At 44.9% G+C, this 15,871-nt stretch overlaps 1 protein-coding gene across 8 annotated transcripts in view; it reads left to right on the top strand.

Annotated features, from left to right (window-relative positions):
• The first annotated feature begins 2,793 nt into the window (after positions 1 to 2,793).
• Positions 2,794 to 15,871, top strand: part of SNX13 (sorting nexin 13) — a 138,194-nt gene continuing 125,116 nt past the window's right edge. For 7 of the 8 annotated variants that reach the window (XM_062179542.1, XM_062179537.1, XM_062179541.1 and 4 more), the window contains exon 1: positions 2,794 to 3,002. Coding sequence is in view for 1 of the 8 variants with exons in the window: in XM_062179537.1 (XP_062035521.1) it covers positions 2,991 to 3,002 (12 nt within the window). In the remaining 7 variants the exon portion in view is untranslated. Of the gene's footprint in view, positions 3,003 to 4,257; positions 4,277 to 15,871 lie in introns of those variants that run through there. The other variant, XM_062179536.1, reaches the window with a different exon arrangement.

Below are 15,871 nucleotides of genomic sequence, written 5' to 3'. Positions count from 1 at the left end.
TCCTTCTGGTGTTAACTGGGTAGGTTGGACAGTAATCAAACCTCTTGTAACAACAGCCACACAAGCCTCTTTATCATGTGCTTCTTAAGATAGCTTGTTTTGTTTTGTTTTGAGTTTCTGATTGATAGCCAAAAAACTCAGCATCTCAAATCTTCCTGTCCCAGGAACAACTGATATGAATAGGATGTTTTTAAGATCACATGGAACGAAACTGCAAGTTGTACCAGATTAGGTGTACTTTTTTTTTTTTTTCTTTCTTTTAAAGCTAGCTGCTTTGGTAAGCATTCTTTTACCCAACTAGATAACTTAATTTCCATCACTCTCTGACATAACATACCTTATTCTGTTGCTTCCCTTTGCTAGCAAATTAACTTTGACTCATGCCTAAGAAGTATTTGTTTAACAAGGTGAAAGGCAAGGCGTAGTTCACAATCTGGTCATACACTTCTCTCCAGCATTTTAGTGGCAGAAGAAGTGATGTTCCCATACCTGCAAGAACACACGATGTCCACTTTGTAAATACTTTAACCTTTCAACATCAAGATTTTTAATTCGTGTTAACTATGATTTGTGTGTACATGCATGTAGACCTGTTAGGAAATAATTCACTCATTCACTCCAGAAACATTTATCGAACACCTGCTCCAAGCCAGGCACTGTTCTAGTATTTTAGGTACTAGAGGAACATGGAACAAAAGAGAAAAATCCTTAGTCTCATGCAGCTTACATTCTAGCAGAAGGGACAGGTTAGAAGACCAAAAAGAATAGTGATTCTGATAGAAGGGGTGTAACTACTATTAAAAAAAAAAAAAAAAAAAAACCTGAGGCAAGGAAAGGAGAAAGCTGGGGGGTGGGTAGTGTTTTAAATGGGATGGTTAAGGTGGGTGTCATTGACAAAGGTGATCTTTGAGATGAGATTGGACGGATGGCAGGGACCCAGCCATGCAGGTGTGTGGTGGAAAGATCCCTTAGGTAGAGATAACAGTGCCACAGCCCAGGGCAACAACAGGACTGGGAAGTTGGAATAAATTGCTAAGTAGAAATAAGGTCACAGAATGGGGGTGGGGCCGGAGCCGGGAGGCTGGTTGTTTTTTAGGTCACAGAAAGGACCCTGGCTGAGAAAAACTGGGAAGCCATTAGAAGAACTAATGATTTGGGCTTGTTTCCAGGTCTATAAGCAAGCTCATTCTGAATGCTGTTTAAGCACATCCCTGTCACATCACAGGTTGGTTCAAACCTGAAGTTGTGTATACACTTAATTTACCACGTTTAAAATAAGTGAAAGGTGCCTTGCTCTGGAAGGGGAAAAAACAAGAGAGAATAAAACCGAATTCTCAGACCAGACACCTACATTAGTTTCAATTCACTAGCTGCTATCTTAAATATTTATGAAACTCCTTCTCCGTTTTCTTATTTACAGGTCGGACAGTATCTGTTTCCAGGTTCCTCTGTCTCCAGGAGCTCTTGGTTTCCCTCAGTACCCCAGGTCGCAGAGTTTTTTCCCCATCTTACTTCCCACTCAATCTGCCAAGTCTAGTAGCACATTTTATTGTCTTGCAGAGGTCAGAATTTTGCAGGTTCAGCCGTGTGGAAATCACATATAATATGTAGACAAAAACAACTATGAACATTCCATTGCTTCCATGAGTCCAGTGGAGTAAAATCAGGGTTTTTTTTTGAATTTTCTGAGTGACTGCTTATATGAACAGTTTTGTTTTCCTTAGTGGGGACCCAAAAGACAATACTTGTAAGGTGTGTGATGCCTTCACCTACTGTTCTCTGAGAATTTACTAAGAGTTATGGATTAAATAAATTGCATTCAGTACAGTATACCATTATTATGTGGAGGGAAAAAGATGCCGGTAGAGGGGAAGGAACCATTGGCCTTAGCTTTCCCAAACGCCTTTGGACCCGTTCAGGATGAGATGCAAGCGCACTGCGTGTCACGTCTGAAAAGAACTTGTCCACCTCCTAGTCCACCAGGTTCTTCTGACCTGAATCCAGGCAGCGCAGGTGGCCGGCGGGGTCACTGCACTTGGGGCAGAAAAGCCACTGCCCCGAAAGCCCCCTGACCTAACCCATCTCAGGGGGGTGGGGGGGGTGGGAGGGGGGAATGGGGGAAATAGATCCTCGGAACGGCGCAGGGACACCTGCTGAAACCTGCCAAGTTCTCATCCACAAGCAAGTCGCGCAAAGACACCAAACCCGAACTACCGGCATTGAGCGCCAGATCCCGGCTTTTCGTTTTCTTCAAGACAGAAGCTTGAAGTCCGCCGCGTCCGGCAGGCGCCGGCCAACGGGGCCACCAACCCGGCCGCCATCGGGATAAGGATCGCACCCGGCAACCTGCGGCGCGCTCCAGGGCGAGGAGCTCACCGAGGCCTAGCAGGGTACAAAGGGGTAAGTTTCCGCCCGCCCGCGTTCGGAAAGGGACAGGGACTCAGCGGCCAGCAGTTTCTCGGGCGGTGGGGACAGCCGAGCCGCTCCCCGGGCCTCCCGCGCCCTTCCGGCACCTCGGTGCCGGGAAGAGAGGAACTCGGCCACCCGGTCCCCGCGGCGCACGAGGTCCTCCCCGGGCCCAGCCGGCTGCGGGGCGACCCCAGCGCGGAGACTCCGCTCCCAGCCGCCGCCCCGAACCGGCCCGAGCGCCCGGCCCCCCAGCACCCAGGAAGCCGCCTCAGCGCCAGCCTCCGGCGTTCACCGCGCGCCGGCGCTATGGAGACGGTCACGAGACGCCGGCGGCTCCGGCGCCCGCCAATGAGAGCGCACGTCGCGGGGAGACGCGGACGTCGCTCTTCCAAGATGGCCGCGCGTCCGCCGCGAGCAGTCGGGCCCGGGGGAAGCCAGCGAAGCCGAGTAAAGCCGCCGCCCGGGAGAGGACTGGAAGAGCAGTTGCCGCCTTTGGCGGCGGCCCGGGCAGTTTTCGCTGCTGCTACGGCTGTTGCCATGCGGCGAGGCTAGGGAGGACCTCACTTCCCCGGGGTGTAATAATGTTAACAGAGGTAAGCGGCGACGGCGGCGGCGGCCAGTGTTTACCTGTGACAAGGGGAAGGAAGGGGCAGGCGCCGGCCCGTCCGAGGACACTGTCTCTGCGGCCTCGGCCGCGGGCGCGCGGGGCCTGACGAGCAGCGGGGGACCCTGCAAGTGCCCCCGGCACGGGAGCTGTGCTGAGTCAACAGCGAGCCACCAACCCCCCGGCCGCCCTGTGCCTCGCCTGTGGCCGTCACCCCCGGCGCCGCCGCCTCACGCACGGCTCCCTCTTCCGGGGTGTCCCCTTACACCCTGCGGGCGGCGGCGGCGGCCTCCCCTACGGCTCGCTCGAGGGCTGCAGGGCCCTCCGCTCCGAGCTCGGCCAGCAGCCTCCCGGCTTGGGTTGGCTCGGCCAGTCGGCTCCGCTTCCCCACCGCCGTCCCCCGGACCCTCTTCCCCCCCATCCCGCACCCGCACACCCCGCAACACCGTGGCTAGCGCCGTCGCCCTCTCCCCCACGTCCCGGCATCTCTCGTTTAAAGCCGTAGCCGTCCCAAAGTTCAGCTTTAGCATCTGGCTTCGCTCGTGGGCCCCCGGCCCGCCCTGTGTGGAGCATTTGCTCCCACGCCTGGATCTGGGATGGAAGTAGGGCGATTGGTGGCCGAGCCAGTCAGTTTCTCCTCTCCTGGTGCCTGATGTCCATCGCCCAGGGCAGGACTTTTTGACGGAAGTCAGGAGTTCGCTTGCAAGTACTGCAGAGGGGAAGAGTTCAACTCGGTGCCACCGTGCCCCTGGCTCAGGTGAACCCGGTTGTGTGCAGTGTGCTCTGTGTGCAGGGGTCAGGCGACCTGGCAACGCAGGCTTGTGGATTGGGTCGAAATGCCTGCCCCGACTGGACCCTGAGGATGGGTGCCAAGCATCTGTGTGGAAGCAGGTTGAATAGGTGATGGGAAGTAGCCCTACTTCCTCGCAGCGGGCCACGCAGGAAAGACGAACATTTGCGGATGAGCGGTTTTTGGTGTGTGACAAGTGGTGCCCGTGCTTACCCTGGCCTGGGCGTGTCTGGTGCATGCCGCCGGGTTGGTGGCACCTTCTGAACACCGCTGCCTTATGCCAGCTCCAAGTTCCCTTTACGTTTGCAGAGTCCGCACAAGTGGCATTGCATTGCCGTGGTTAATGTCCTTGCTCGGAGTTGATGGCTCTATGGTCTTCTACGGTGTTAGATGAAAGAGAACAAGACGGAAGTAGCAGGAGTTCCACTTTGACCTTATATGCCATGTTTTCCCTGAGGACTGTTGGCCTTACAGTAAGTGTCCGGTGCTGTCTGGGATGTGTAGAGTTTTATGAGGTGATCTTTTGGTTACACTGCACCTAGGTTTGCACGAGTTTAGGAGTTTTAATGTCTGCATCCTAAAGTAGTGTCCTGCTGAGGAGGTAGTGCCCGGATTTGGGAAGATGGAACTTTCTCAGGGAACTGTTTTGTACACGGAGTGGGTGACAGCAGTGTGCGCTGCAGGGCTTGGTGTGTATACAGGGGCAGAGCCCGAGTTCCACTCAGGAGTCCAGGCTGTGAGCCATCACTGTGCTTTGCCTGTTAAAGGAAGGCCCGGGAAGTTGGTCTTGGATCTTATCTATGGTTTTTAGTAGTCATTTTATAGTTAAGCAAACCGAAGTCCAGACTTGTCCAAGGTCAAACAATTAGTAGTGACGACGTTGAAACTGGACTCTCAGCAGCTTCCAGCTCTCTTGATAGATTTCAAAAACATGCTACTTGCTTTTCTGAATTTTGTCAGTAAGCTGAAAAAATCGTTTCTTGAGACTTTTTGCTTACCCTGGTATTTTTCCTTTAAACAAGTATTGATTTACATAGTCCCTATTTTTGAAATATTTGAGACATTAAATTGCACTAACTTGGTTGCTAAAGAGTTAGTATTGGTGCCCAATGTATTTTTACTGCTCTGTTAGTGCTGACGTAGATCAGCAGTGGGTTTTGGAGGGGGTTCGTTCATGTTAGATCTTAACGTCCATGATGATGAGCTGTACTAGGAAGGAGTTTCCTGTCCTTACATTAATCTTGTTCAGCAAGCATTTGCTGTGCTCAGAAAGTGGTGAGTTGCACTTTGTGCTTGGGTTCTTTCTGTCTCCACATTGGGAAGCTTGATGCCATTCCTGTAGGTGGCTGAGAAAACACGTTGAGAAAGTTAAAATAGTTTGCCTGAGATCATACAACAAGTGGTGGAGCCAGGACTCACACCTGTGTCCTCGTATTCAAAGTTATGCTCTATTTTGTGGCTCAGTTTGGAATGCATCCTTATTTTTATTTTTGATAGCTGATAGCACCCATAAACCATTTTTAGTTTTTAGGTTTCTTTTTTTTTTTTTGTCAAGGTGGGGATACTAAGTGCATAGGTAAGTAATGATAACAGCAGCAATAAACATGAAACTTTTCAGTTTTCATTTTGCTAAAATGTACCTTTAATTGAAACCTTTACTGAAATGAGAAGCAACACATTTTTCATTAAAAGCTATTTTAAGTTAAGCTAAAAGGGAAAATTACTCAGTTGAGCAAACCTATGTGTAAATTCAACTTTGAGACCTGTGAAATGTGATAGATTAGTGTGAATTCAGAGTACAGGCCTGGGTATATAGTTCTCAATTTGTGTTATTTTTATTTAAATACAGTTGAATTATTTAGAAGACTTGCTACTCATGTTTATATGCTTATGGGTTTTTTTTTTTTTTTGCATTTTCATACAGGGATGAGTTATTTTTAATATCCTGTTAAATTTAACTGTCTTTGCCTATTAGGATTTACTACTCTTATTATTTTTACAATGTTTGGCAAAAAAAGTTGGCATAGTATACTTGGAAATTATTTAAATACTCACCCACTCACCCTCCATCCCCTCTTTTTTCTTTTTGCTGACAGTAAACTTTAAAAATTTTTAAGTTTTATTTGAAAGGCAGAGAGACACACAGTGAGAGATCACCTCTCTACCGGTTCACTCCTCAAATGCCCACATTAGTAAGGGCTAGGCCAGGCAAAAGCCAGGATCCTGGAACTCAATCCAGGTCTCTCATGTTGGGTGGCAGTAACCCAAGTATTTGAGCCATCACCTGCTGTCTCTTGCGGTGTGTGTTTGCAGGTGGACCAAGGAGTGGAGTCTGGGCTGGAACCCAAGCACTCCAGAAAGGGATTAAGTATCCCAAGAGGCCTCTTAGCCGCTATGTCAAATGCCTGCCACCAACAGTGTGCTTTATATGTCAACATTAAGAGGATGGGATGTTTGTTTTACTTGATTTGTTTCAAATCATCTGAATTTTCACAGCACTAGAGTCTAATGACATATTTATCAATGAATTTTCATTAAATACTCCTTAAATCTTCCTTGACATTTCAACAGCTTTTAGGATTATGATTCTGAGTATTTATTTTCCCAGACAACTAAAGGTATAGAAGGTGTAGGAAAATGTACTGAATTGGTTCCAGTGCTGCGGTATATACACTGGAGAGTTTTTTTTTTTTTTTTAAATTAAGAATTACGCACGGAGAGAGAGAGAAGGAGAAACAGAGATGTTCATCTGCTGGTTTACTCCTCAAATGGCCACAGTGCCAAGGGCTGGGCCAGGAACTTCATCTGGATCTCCCATGTGGGTGCAGGGATCTAAGCACTTGGGCTGTATTCTGCTACTTTCCCAGGCCATTAGCAGCTGGGAGCTAGTGAATAGAAGTTGCAGTTATTTAAAGTTGTTTGTAAATGTGGGGCATTAAATAAATGTTAAATAGTTGAGTGTATTTGTGCTAAGTTACTTGCATCTCTGCTTACTGATTTTAGTTGTTAAAACTGGTTGTTGATTCTGGAGTTAACAGTTGGGAAAAGGCATAAGCTGCAGCATTTTTAGAAACTCCAAGTTAGGCCGGCGCCATGGCTTAACAGGCTAATCCTCCGCCTTGCGGCACCGGCACACCGGGTTCTAGTCCCGGTTGGGGCACCGGATTCTGTCCCTGTTGCCCCTCTTCCAGGCCAGGTCTCTGCTGTGGCCAGGGAGTGCAGTGGAGGATGGCCCAAGTGCTTGGGCCCTGCACCCGCATGGGAGACCAGGAGAAGCACCTGGCTCCTGGCTTCAGATCAGCGTGATGCGCCGGCCGCAGCGGCCATTGGAGGGTGAACCAACGGCAAAAAGGAAGACCTTTCTCTCTGTCTCTCTCTCTCTCACTATCCACTCTGCCTGTCAAGAAAACAAAACAAAACACCAAGTTAATAGTTGTTAAGAAAGTCAAGGGTTTTGTGGCTCAAATAATTTTGGAGAATGTTTGTGTAAAAAAAAATGAAATGGGGGTCTTCTCTGGAGGATTCAAAGCTTTTGATAGGTGATATAATAGAATTTGTGGCATGTTACAACATTGTTTAACCATGGACACTTCTAGAACTTCTTGTACAAGAGTACTTCAGAAGTTCATGAAAGTGGAATTAAAAGATAAGTTTATTTTGGTGCAGAACATTTTTGAGATCTTAGCATAGTTTTTTAAGAATGCACATTTTCCTTGAACTTTCTGAGGCAACCTCACCCCGTTTCCTTAGGGAAATCCTGAGGTGTAGTCTAGCCGTGCCTTGGGAAGGGGCTCAGTGGGAAGCAGGCTTGTGCATAAGTGCCTAGTACAATATTATGATTGATTTTGTTGATTCATTTTGGAGGAAATACTCTTTAGGTGGATTAATCCTTAAACTATAGGAGCTATTTTCTTACTTTTTTTTAAAATATTTTATTTATTTATTTATTTGAGAGGTAGAGTTGCAGACAGTGAGAGGGAGAGACAGAGAGAAAGATCTTCCTTCCGCTGGTTCACTCCCCAAATGGCTGCAATGGCCAGAGCTGTGCCGATCCAAAGCCAGGAGCCAGGTGTTTCTTCCCAGTCTCCCATGTGAGTGCAGGGGCCCAAGGGCTTCGGCCACCTTCCACTGCTTTCCCAGGAGCATTAGCAGGGAGCTGGATTGCAAGTGGAGCAGCTGGTACTCGAACCAGTGCCCATATAGGATGCTGGCTCTTCAGGCCAGGCTTTAACCTGCGGGCCACAGTGGCTGCTGCTCTGTTATTATGGTGCTGTGGCATAGCAGGTAAAACTGCCACCTGCAGTTCGGCATCCATACATATGGGTGCTGGTTCAAGTCCCAGCTGCTTCACTTCTAATCCAGCTCTCTGCTTTGGCCTGAGAGAGCAGTAGAAAATAGCCCAAGTCCTTGGGCCCCTGCACCTGCGTGGGAATCCTAGAAGAAGCTCCTGGCACCATACTGTGTTAATTTATGTTCCCACCAACAATATACAAAGAATGCCCTTTGCTTGACATCGTTGCCAGTGCTTTTATCTTTCTTCTTGTTTGTTTAAAGATTTATTTATTTATTTGAAAGGCAGAGTTACAGGGAGAGGGGGATGGGGGAAGTAAAGGGGGGCAGTGAGAGAGAGATTTTCCATCTTCTGATTCACTCTCCAAAAGGCCGCAACAACTGGGCCAAAGCCAGGAGCCAGGAACTCCACCTGGACTCCTCTGTGGGTGGCAGGGGCCTAAGCACTTGGGCCATCATCTGCCTTTCCAGGTGTGTTAACAGGAAGCTGAATTGGAAGTGGAGCAGTTGGGACTCTAACTGGAACTGTGATGTGGCATGTTGGCATTGCAGGCAACAACTTAACTTGCTGTGCCACAACATAGGCCTTTAACTTTCATCTTTTCGATAATAGCTGTTCTAACAGATGTGTGGGGATATCTCATTATGGTTTTAATTTGCATTTATCTAATAGTGATGCTGAGCAGTTTTTGTTGTACCTGCTGGCAAAATGCATATTTTCTTTTTAGAAATGTTTTTTTCAGGTCCTTTGCCCATTTTTAAAACGGGTTGTTTTCTTGTGATTGAATTGTTTGCATTCCTCATATTCTTTGGCTGCTATACACCCTTGATGGGATGTATGGCTTGCAAATATATGTTTTTTAAAGATTTATTTATTTCTTTGAAAAGCAGAGTTACAGAGAGGCAGAGAGGCAGAGAGAGAGAGAGAGAGAGAGAGAGTGAGTGAGTTCTTCCATCCAGTGGTTCACTCCCCAGATGGCTGCAATGGCTGGAGCTGCACTGATTCGAAGCCAGGAGCCAGGAGCTTCTTCCGGTCTCACATGTGGGTGCAGGGGCCTACAGACTTGGGCCATCTTCTACTGCTTTCCCAGGCCATAGCAGAGATTGAAAGTGGAGCAGGTGGGACTCAAACCAGCGCCAATATGGGATGCTAGCACTGCAGGAGGCAGCTTTACCCACTACACCACAGTGCTGGCCTGCAAATAATTTTTGCCACTGTGTGAGTTGTCACTTTTTTTTTTTTTTTTAAATTTGACAGGTAGTTATAGATAGAGAGAGAGAGAGAAAGGTCTTCCTTCCGTTGGTTCACTCCCCAAATGGCCGCTATGGCTGGCGCTGCGCCGATCCAAAGCCAGGAGCCAGGTGCTTCTTCCTGGTCTCCCATGTGGATGCAGGGGTCCAAGCACTTGGGCCATCCTCCACTGCCTTCCCGGGCCACAGCAGAGAGCTGGACTGGAAGAGGAGCAACCGAGACTAGAACCCAGTGCCCATATGTGATGCTGGCGCTGCAGGTGGAGGATTAACCAAGTGAGCCAAGGTTCTGGCCTCTGTTGTCACTTTTTAAAATTTATTTTTAATTGAGAAAATATGAGTATTTTTCAAGAATTTTAAAGGATCTTTGTAGTTACAGGACCATTATATTATTCCTATTGATTCTAAGTTTTCAGTGAGCTTATTAATGACTTATAGTTATTAAATAATTATTTTCTCTTTGTTGATCCAGCACATAGACCTGTTAGCATTTAAGATCAGCGTCTAGCTCATGTTACCATATGGAGATGGTAAAATTACAAACGGAAGCCAATATGTGTGATATTTTAGTTAAGCCCCACAGCTGTGTTTCAGAAATATATGTCTGTCATTGGATATTTTAAAGTATTAAGAGTTAGATTTAGGGGTCAGTGCTGTGGCACAGTGGGTTAAAGCCCTGGCCTGAAGTGCCGGCATCGCATATGAGCGCCGATTCTAGTCCCGGCTGCTTCTCTTCCGATCCAGCTCTCTGCTATGTCCTGGAAAGCAGGAGAAGATGGCCCAAGTCCTTGGGCCCCTGCAGCCAAGTGGGAGACCCGGAAGGGGCTCCTGGCTCCTGGCTCCGGATCGGTGCACCTCTGGTCATTGTGACCATCTGGGGAATGAACCAGTGGATGGAAGATCTCTGTCTCTGTCTCTACCTCTCTGTAACTCTTCTAAATAAATAAAAATAAATCTTTCAAAAAAAAAAAAAGAGTTAAATTTAGATTCCTGTAAGCATCCTTGGGAGTCTTAAACTGGGAATCCCTAGTGTTCCAACTTTGTTCCAAAGTTTGTTGACCTACTTTCCATAACATTTGTAAAAGTCTGTTTCTTCCTTAGTCCATTTTACCTTATGATTAGAAGTATTGCAACATTAATTGCTACAAATGCATAAAAATTACTTTTATTTGAGGAAATCAGGGATTAAATTTGGGAGGAGGAGTAATCACTACTAGCTTGTCTATAGACCTTTTATGGATTGTAATGGGTTCTATGTTTAATCATATTGCTAGAGGGACTCACTGTTAGGATTTGTGTCATTTCAAGTTACTGGAATAAAGAGACTATTAAAGGGAGAAGAAAAAAGGCATTTGAGAGGGTGATTATAATAGATTGCGTTAGGTGGTATCAGCTGAGCTGGGTCAACTGAGTGACAATGAAAAAGGAAGGGAGCCTGAGTTTCTGGAGGGCCTGTCATGAGAGAGGGTTTTTGGTGTTGGCCCCTGAAGAGCCACCCACGTGATGGCCAATCTTAAGTGACTGTATAGCTGTCTTGGAGTAAAGCTGTCAGATTACGGCTTTTGAAATTTTGCTTTGAGATTTAGTGGTTTCACAGACCAGCAAATGCTTCCTCAGTTGATAGTAATCTAGAATTATTTTATTTGAGTCAGATCTCATTTTGGATAATACAGTGCTTTAAGTGTTTGGAAGTACAGGGAACTTGAATTAAAGCAAGTGGATGGGGCAGGCGCAGTGGTGCAGTGAGTTTAGCCTCTGCCTCTAACACCAGCATCCCATGAGTTCTGGTTGAGTCCTGTCTGCCCCACTTCCCTGCTATTATATCTGGAATACAATACATCCAGTTCCCTGCTATTGTATCTGGAAAAGCAGTGGAAGATGGCACAAGTTCTTGGGCCTCAGGCACCCATGTGGGAGGACTAGATGGAGTTTCCAGCTCCTGACTTGACCTGGCCCTGCCCCGGGACATTGTGGCCATTTGGGGAGTGAACCAGTGGATTGAAGATGTATCCTTCTGTTTTTTCTCTCTTTCAAATAAATAAATAAATCTTGAAGAAAAAAAAAAAAAAGCAAGTGGACAGCTTTTAGATTGTTTTAAACATTTTAAAAAGGCCAGAAGTGGAATGAGTAAATGGGCTGGAGTGATGGTGATGCGTGCTGTGTCTACCAACAGATTATACCTTTTACAGTAGCGAGGGGCCCTGCAGATCAAACTGTATGTTACATATTGTAAGCGCTGAGTCCTGACCTTACCACTATTTATGTTGGCATTTTGGGGAAGTTATGACTTTTGTAAGCACTCACTTCCTTCTGTGTGAAGTTGGAGTGATAGTACCTTCCTGAGTGCTGACCTGTTGTTAGGAAGATCAGGTAAGGTTACAGAGGGTGTCATCATACGGATATTTAGTAGTTGACACATCAGATATTTTCCTTTATATATCAAGTTTTGGGCTTGATGGGGGAGAGTGGGAGCGGATAAGAGTTAAACTGGCCAGGATGCCCTCTGGATGAAGGCAGGGAAGAGACTAAACAAAGTTGAAAGAAAAATAAACAAACAAGAGCATGTCTAGCAAAGTAGTAAATGAGAGTAGTTCCTTGTGTGATAGGTAAACTGATTACAAAGAATTTTTTAAAGTTTGAAAAGGGTGCCTTTATTTGAGGGTAAGCAATTATTTGTGTGTACATGGTCTGAAGTATTTATGGGGAAATAAATCTTTTATGTTTTATCAAACCTGGTAAATTTTTTTTTAATTTCAACAAATAGCTTTTAAAAAATTTATATGTGTTTGAAAGACATACACAGAGAGAGAGAGAGAGATTTTCTTCTGCTGGTTGATTCCACAAATGCCTCCAATTGGGCCAAGCTGAGCCAGAAGCCTGGAATTTGGTCCTTGTCTCCCATGTGGGTGGAAGGGGCCCGAATAGTAGAGCCATCTCCCAGGGTGCACATTAGCAGGGAGCTGGAATCGGGAGCTGCAGATTGCAAGCCAGGTGTTTCGGTAAGGGATGTGGATGACCCACTTCACTAAATGCCTGCCCCCACACACCTGATAAATTCTTAAAGGGAAAAGCAACTGTTTAGCATAGTATTTTTCAGGCTTTGGTTATAAGTTGTGCAGGACATTGGTTTTTGGTGGATTAGTTTGTTTATCAAACGTGAGTACGCCTCCTGGTGCTAGGCACAGGATAATAGGTTCTGGCACTCAAGTGGTAAGTCAGAGTGGAACATGCTCTCAGAAATCTCACTCTCAGGGTTAAATTCAGCTCTGAGGCTACTTCAGCCATGAAAGCTGCAGCCTTGAGGTCTTTGTTAGAATGAAACAAGTAATATGATTAAAGGATGAAAAATTAAGAGGAGGAAAGTATGACTCGGATTAGCTTTACAGCTCCAGATAAAGCTGCTTACTGTAGTTTGGATGAGATGGCAACTCTGAATTGAGCTGTTTGCAGTTAGAGTCAGTGTATACTACTTGCATTTGCTTCAAGATATTTAACAGTAGGAAATGAAAGGGAAAAACAAGAAGAGAAAAAGCTGAATTATCTGTTTTCAGTTTATTTGTAAAGTGGGGGGTGGGGGTAGGTAGGGGGAGAGATAGAGAAAAAAAAAAAGAGATCTTCCATCCACTGGGTTGCTCCCCAGATGCCTGCAATAGCCATGGCTGGATCAGGCCAAAACCAGTGACCTGGATCTTGGTCTGGATCTCCCAGGTGAGTGGCAGGGACCCAAGTACTTGTGCCATCACAGGTGTGGCCCCCAGGGTGCACATTAGCAGGAAGCTGGACTTGGAAGTCAGGGCTGGAGCCCAGGTACTCTGGTAGGAGATGCCACTCCCAAGTAGCAGCTGAACTATTGGGCCAAATGCCTGCCCCTGTTCTTTTGTTTTTTGTGAAAAGACTTAGTAAGTCTTTAGAATTGTGTATCAAATTTTAGTAAAAGACACTGGTAAATTCCATTATCTTGGTAAAGTAATATTTGATCCCTGGGTTCCCCCTTCCACGTGTTACAGCTGTATTTGTTTATTTGCTTATTGTATGATTTTTCTGTTTCTAGAGCCTAGAACAGAGCTTGATACTTAGGCCTTACTAGATACCTGTTGGATATTCCCTCAAAACTTAAGATAAAAATGAAAAATTACCAAGACCAAGTTATCTCCAATAAACTCTCATCTAATTACTTTTATTTTTTTTAAGATTTATTTTATTTATTTGAGAGAGTTAGAACCAGAGAGAGAAAAAGGTCTTCCATCCGCTGATTCACTTCCCAAATGACCACAAATGGCCGGAGCTGAGCTGATCTGAAGCCAGGAGACTTCTTCTGGGTCTCCCACATGCAGGGGCCCAGGGACTTGAGCCTTCTTCTACCACTTCCCAAGGCCATAGCAGAGAGCTGGATTGGAATTTGAGCAGCCAGGTCTCGAACCGGTGCCCATGTGGGATGCCGGCACTGCAGGCCAGGGCTTTAACCTGTTGTGCCACAGCATTGGCCCTACTAATTACTCTTAAAGGATTGGTTGCTATCTATGGCCAATAAATATTTTATGTAGTAAATAAAATAGTGGTTGAATATTATGTTTGGGATCAGTTCAACCAAGAAAATCAAACAGGTGGCTTTTAATTAGGAATAAGAATTCTGTCATAATTTTCTCTGTGGGGAAAATATGATTAGGTTGTTATTTTGATATAATCAATTATACATACAAGGAGATTTTTTTCCTCTCTTACTACTTGATATTATCATTTCATGAGCACCACTTAAAATTTTATCCTTGAATCAAATTCACTTAAAGCTTTGTTTATAATAGTACAATAATGTTGATTTTCATGGTACTTTGCTGAATGTTTTAGATTTTATGACTTTTAATGGTACCTTGAAAGTTTACAAGTATGAATAAAAATTTGCTCATGGATTTCAAAGTTGGAAGTTTTGGGGGTACATTTCCAAGGAGGGCAGCTGCTGTCGCAGCTCTTGGCTTAAAATGCCTCTCAGTGTCACGGTTGGGGACAGAGTGCTGTTAGATCATTTTCCTTTCTGTAATTTCATTTTATGTTCAGCAGTAATATGTACCAGGGAAGCCCAATAAAATAATTCTTATCTGTTCAGCTGTTAAAATTAAACTAGTATAGTGGTGTAATGTAATATACACTTGAAGTCAGTATGAGAGGCTCATTGGAGTCAGCTGGGGTAATTTACTATTGTTGACTTATTGCACTATTTTCTCCAGTTTCTATGGGGCCTTGCCTTCTGCCATCAGTGAAAACCCTAAAGTGAATTCTGCTTTGCTGTTTACCTCAGCTCTGCATTGTTGTAGAGTCCTTGGATGTTACTGTATTTAAGTCCAAACGGGTTTTGCTCCCAAAACTCCCAGCTGTTTTTAGCCTGGCTGTGATTTGGCCCAGGAGGGAGTATATAATCTTTGTCCTGTGACTTCTTATGACTCCAGGTGAGAGTGGAGTGAGGACATATATATGTAAAGCAGGACCTTTGTGTTCACCATCAGCTGAGGCTTGGAAGTTATAAAACTGATTGAAGTTGTACAGTTTTAGTAGAATAGCCAAATCTGAAATAAGATTTCATCTCATTTTCAGTTATTTCGTAAATTTTAGGAAATAATAGTTTGACTTGAAGATAATATATGTTACTGAAAGTTTCTGGTCCAAGCCATAATATTGTATTTTGCCATTTGTACTTGATTTCTTTTCCTGAGTCTGAGGTTGACTTTATTTCTTAGTGTTTTTCCCAACTGAGAAATACTATTAGGTTTCAGGTATCATGAATAAAATCAGCTGCATCTTTTATGTACATGAGATCTTTCACATGTGAGTGATTATGATCTGATTTTTCTGAACACAGCTGTAAGTGTTCAGCACCTGTTCCAGGAGTCTTGCTTAGGTAGAAGTCAGGAGCGTAAAGGAAAGGAACCAGAGGGACTTGGAGAAAACTTGAAGAGTGAAACTCAACAGAGGACAGAAGAAGCAATGGAAATCATGTACTTCACAAATAGTGGGTGTTGGTTACTTAAGGGTTTTAGAAAAGCCAAATAGGCATGGTGATATTTTATGACTATTAAAAATGTATTTTATGTACCAGAAGACACTAGAAGTTAATATCTGGTATATTCAGTCACAGATTAGGCACAAATGCAACATTTGTGTGACTGTGGAAATAGACTATCTTGGTACTGGGACTGTTAATCACTGTTAGGTACACTTTGTAATCACAAAGTGAATATTCCTGATTTCTGAAGAAGACTGGTGACTGGTGTCAGATTATTTGGATCTGAATCTAAGTTTTGTGACTTCTCAGCATTTTAGCATTGGAAAGGTTACTAATCTCTCTGAGCCTCAGTTATAAATTAATGGTACTTACCTTGCAGCGCTGTTGTGGCTATCATGTAAGGGAGGTAACATATGGTAAATACTGTGCAGTGATTCATACAGTAGCACTCAGTAAATACTTTGTGTTATTATTTTTCTCTCATACAAATAGCAAGTGCCTTGTGTTCCAGATTTAGAATTTAATATTGGAA

Source organism: Lepus europaeus, chromosome 20, assembly GCF_033115175.1.
Source record: "Lepus europaeus isolate LE1 chromosome 20, mLepTim1.pri, whole genome shotgun sequence".
In the NCBI taxonomy this organism is placed as follows: Eukaryota; Metazoa; Chordata; class Mammalia; order Lagomorpha; family Leporidae; genus Lepus; species Lepus europaeus.
The sequence above is the reverse complement of the archived record's forward strand: the minus strand, read 5'-3'. Positions and strand labels throughout refer to the sequence as shown.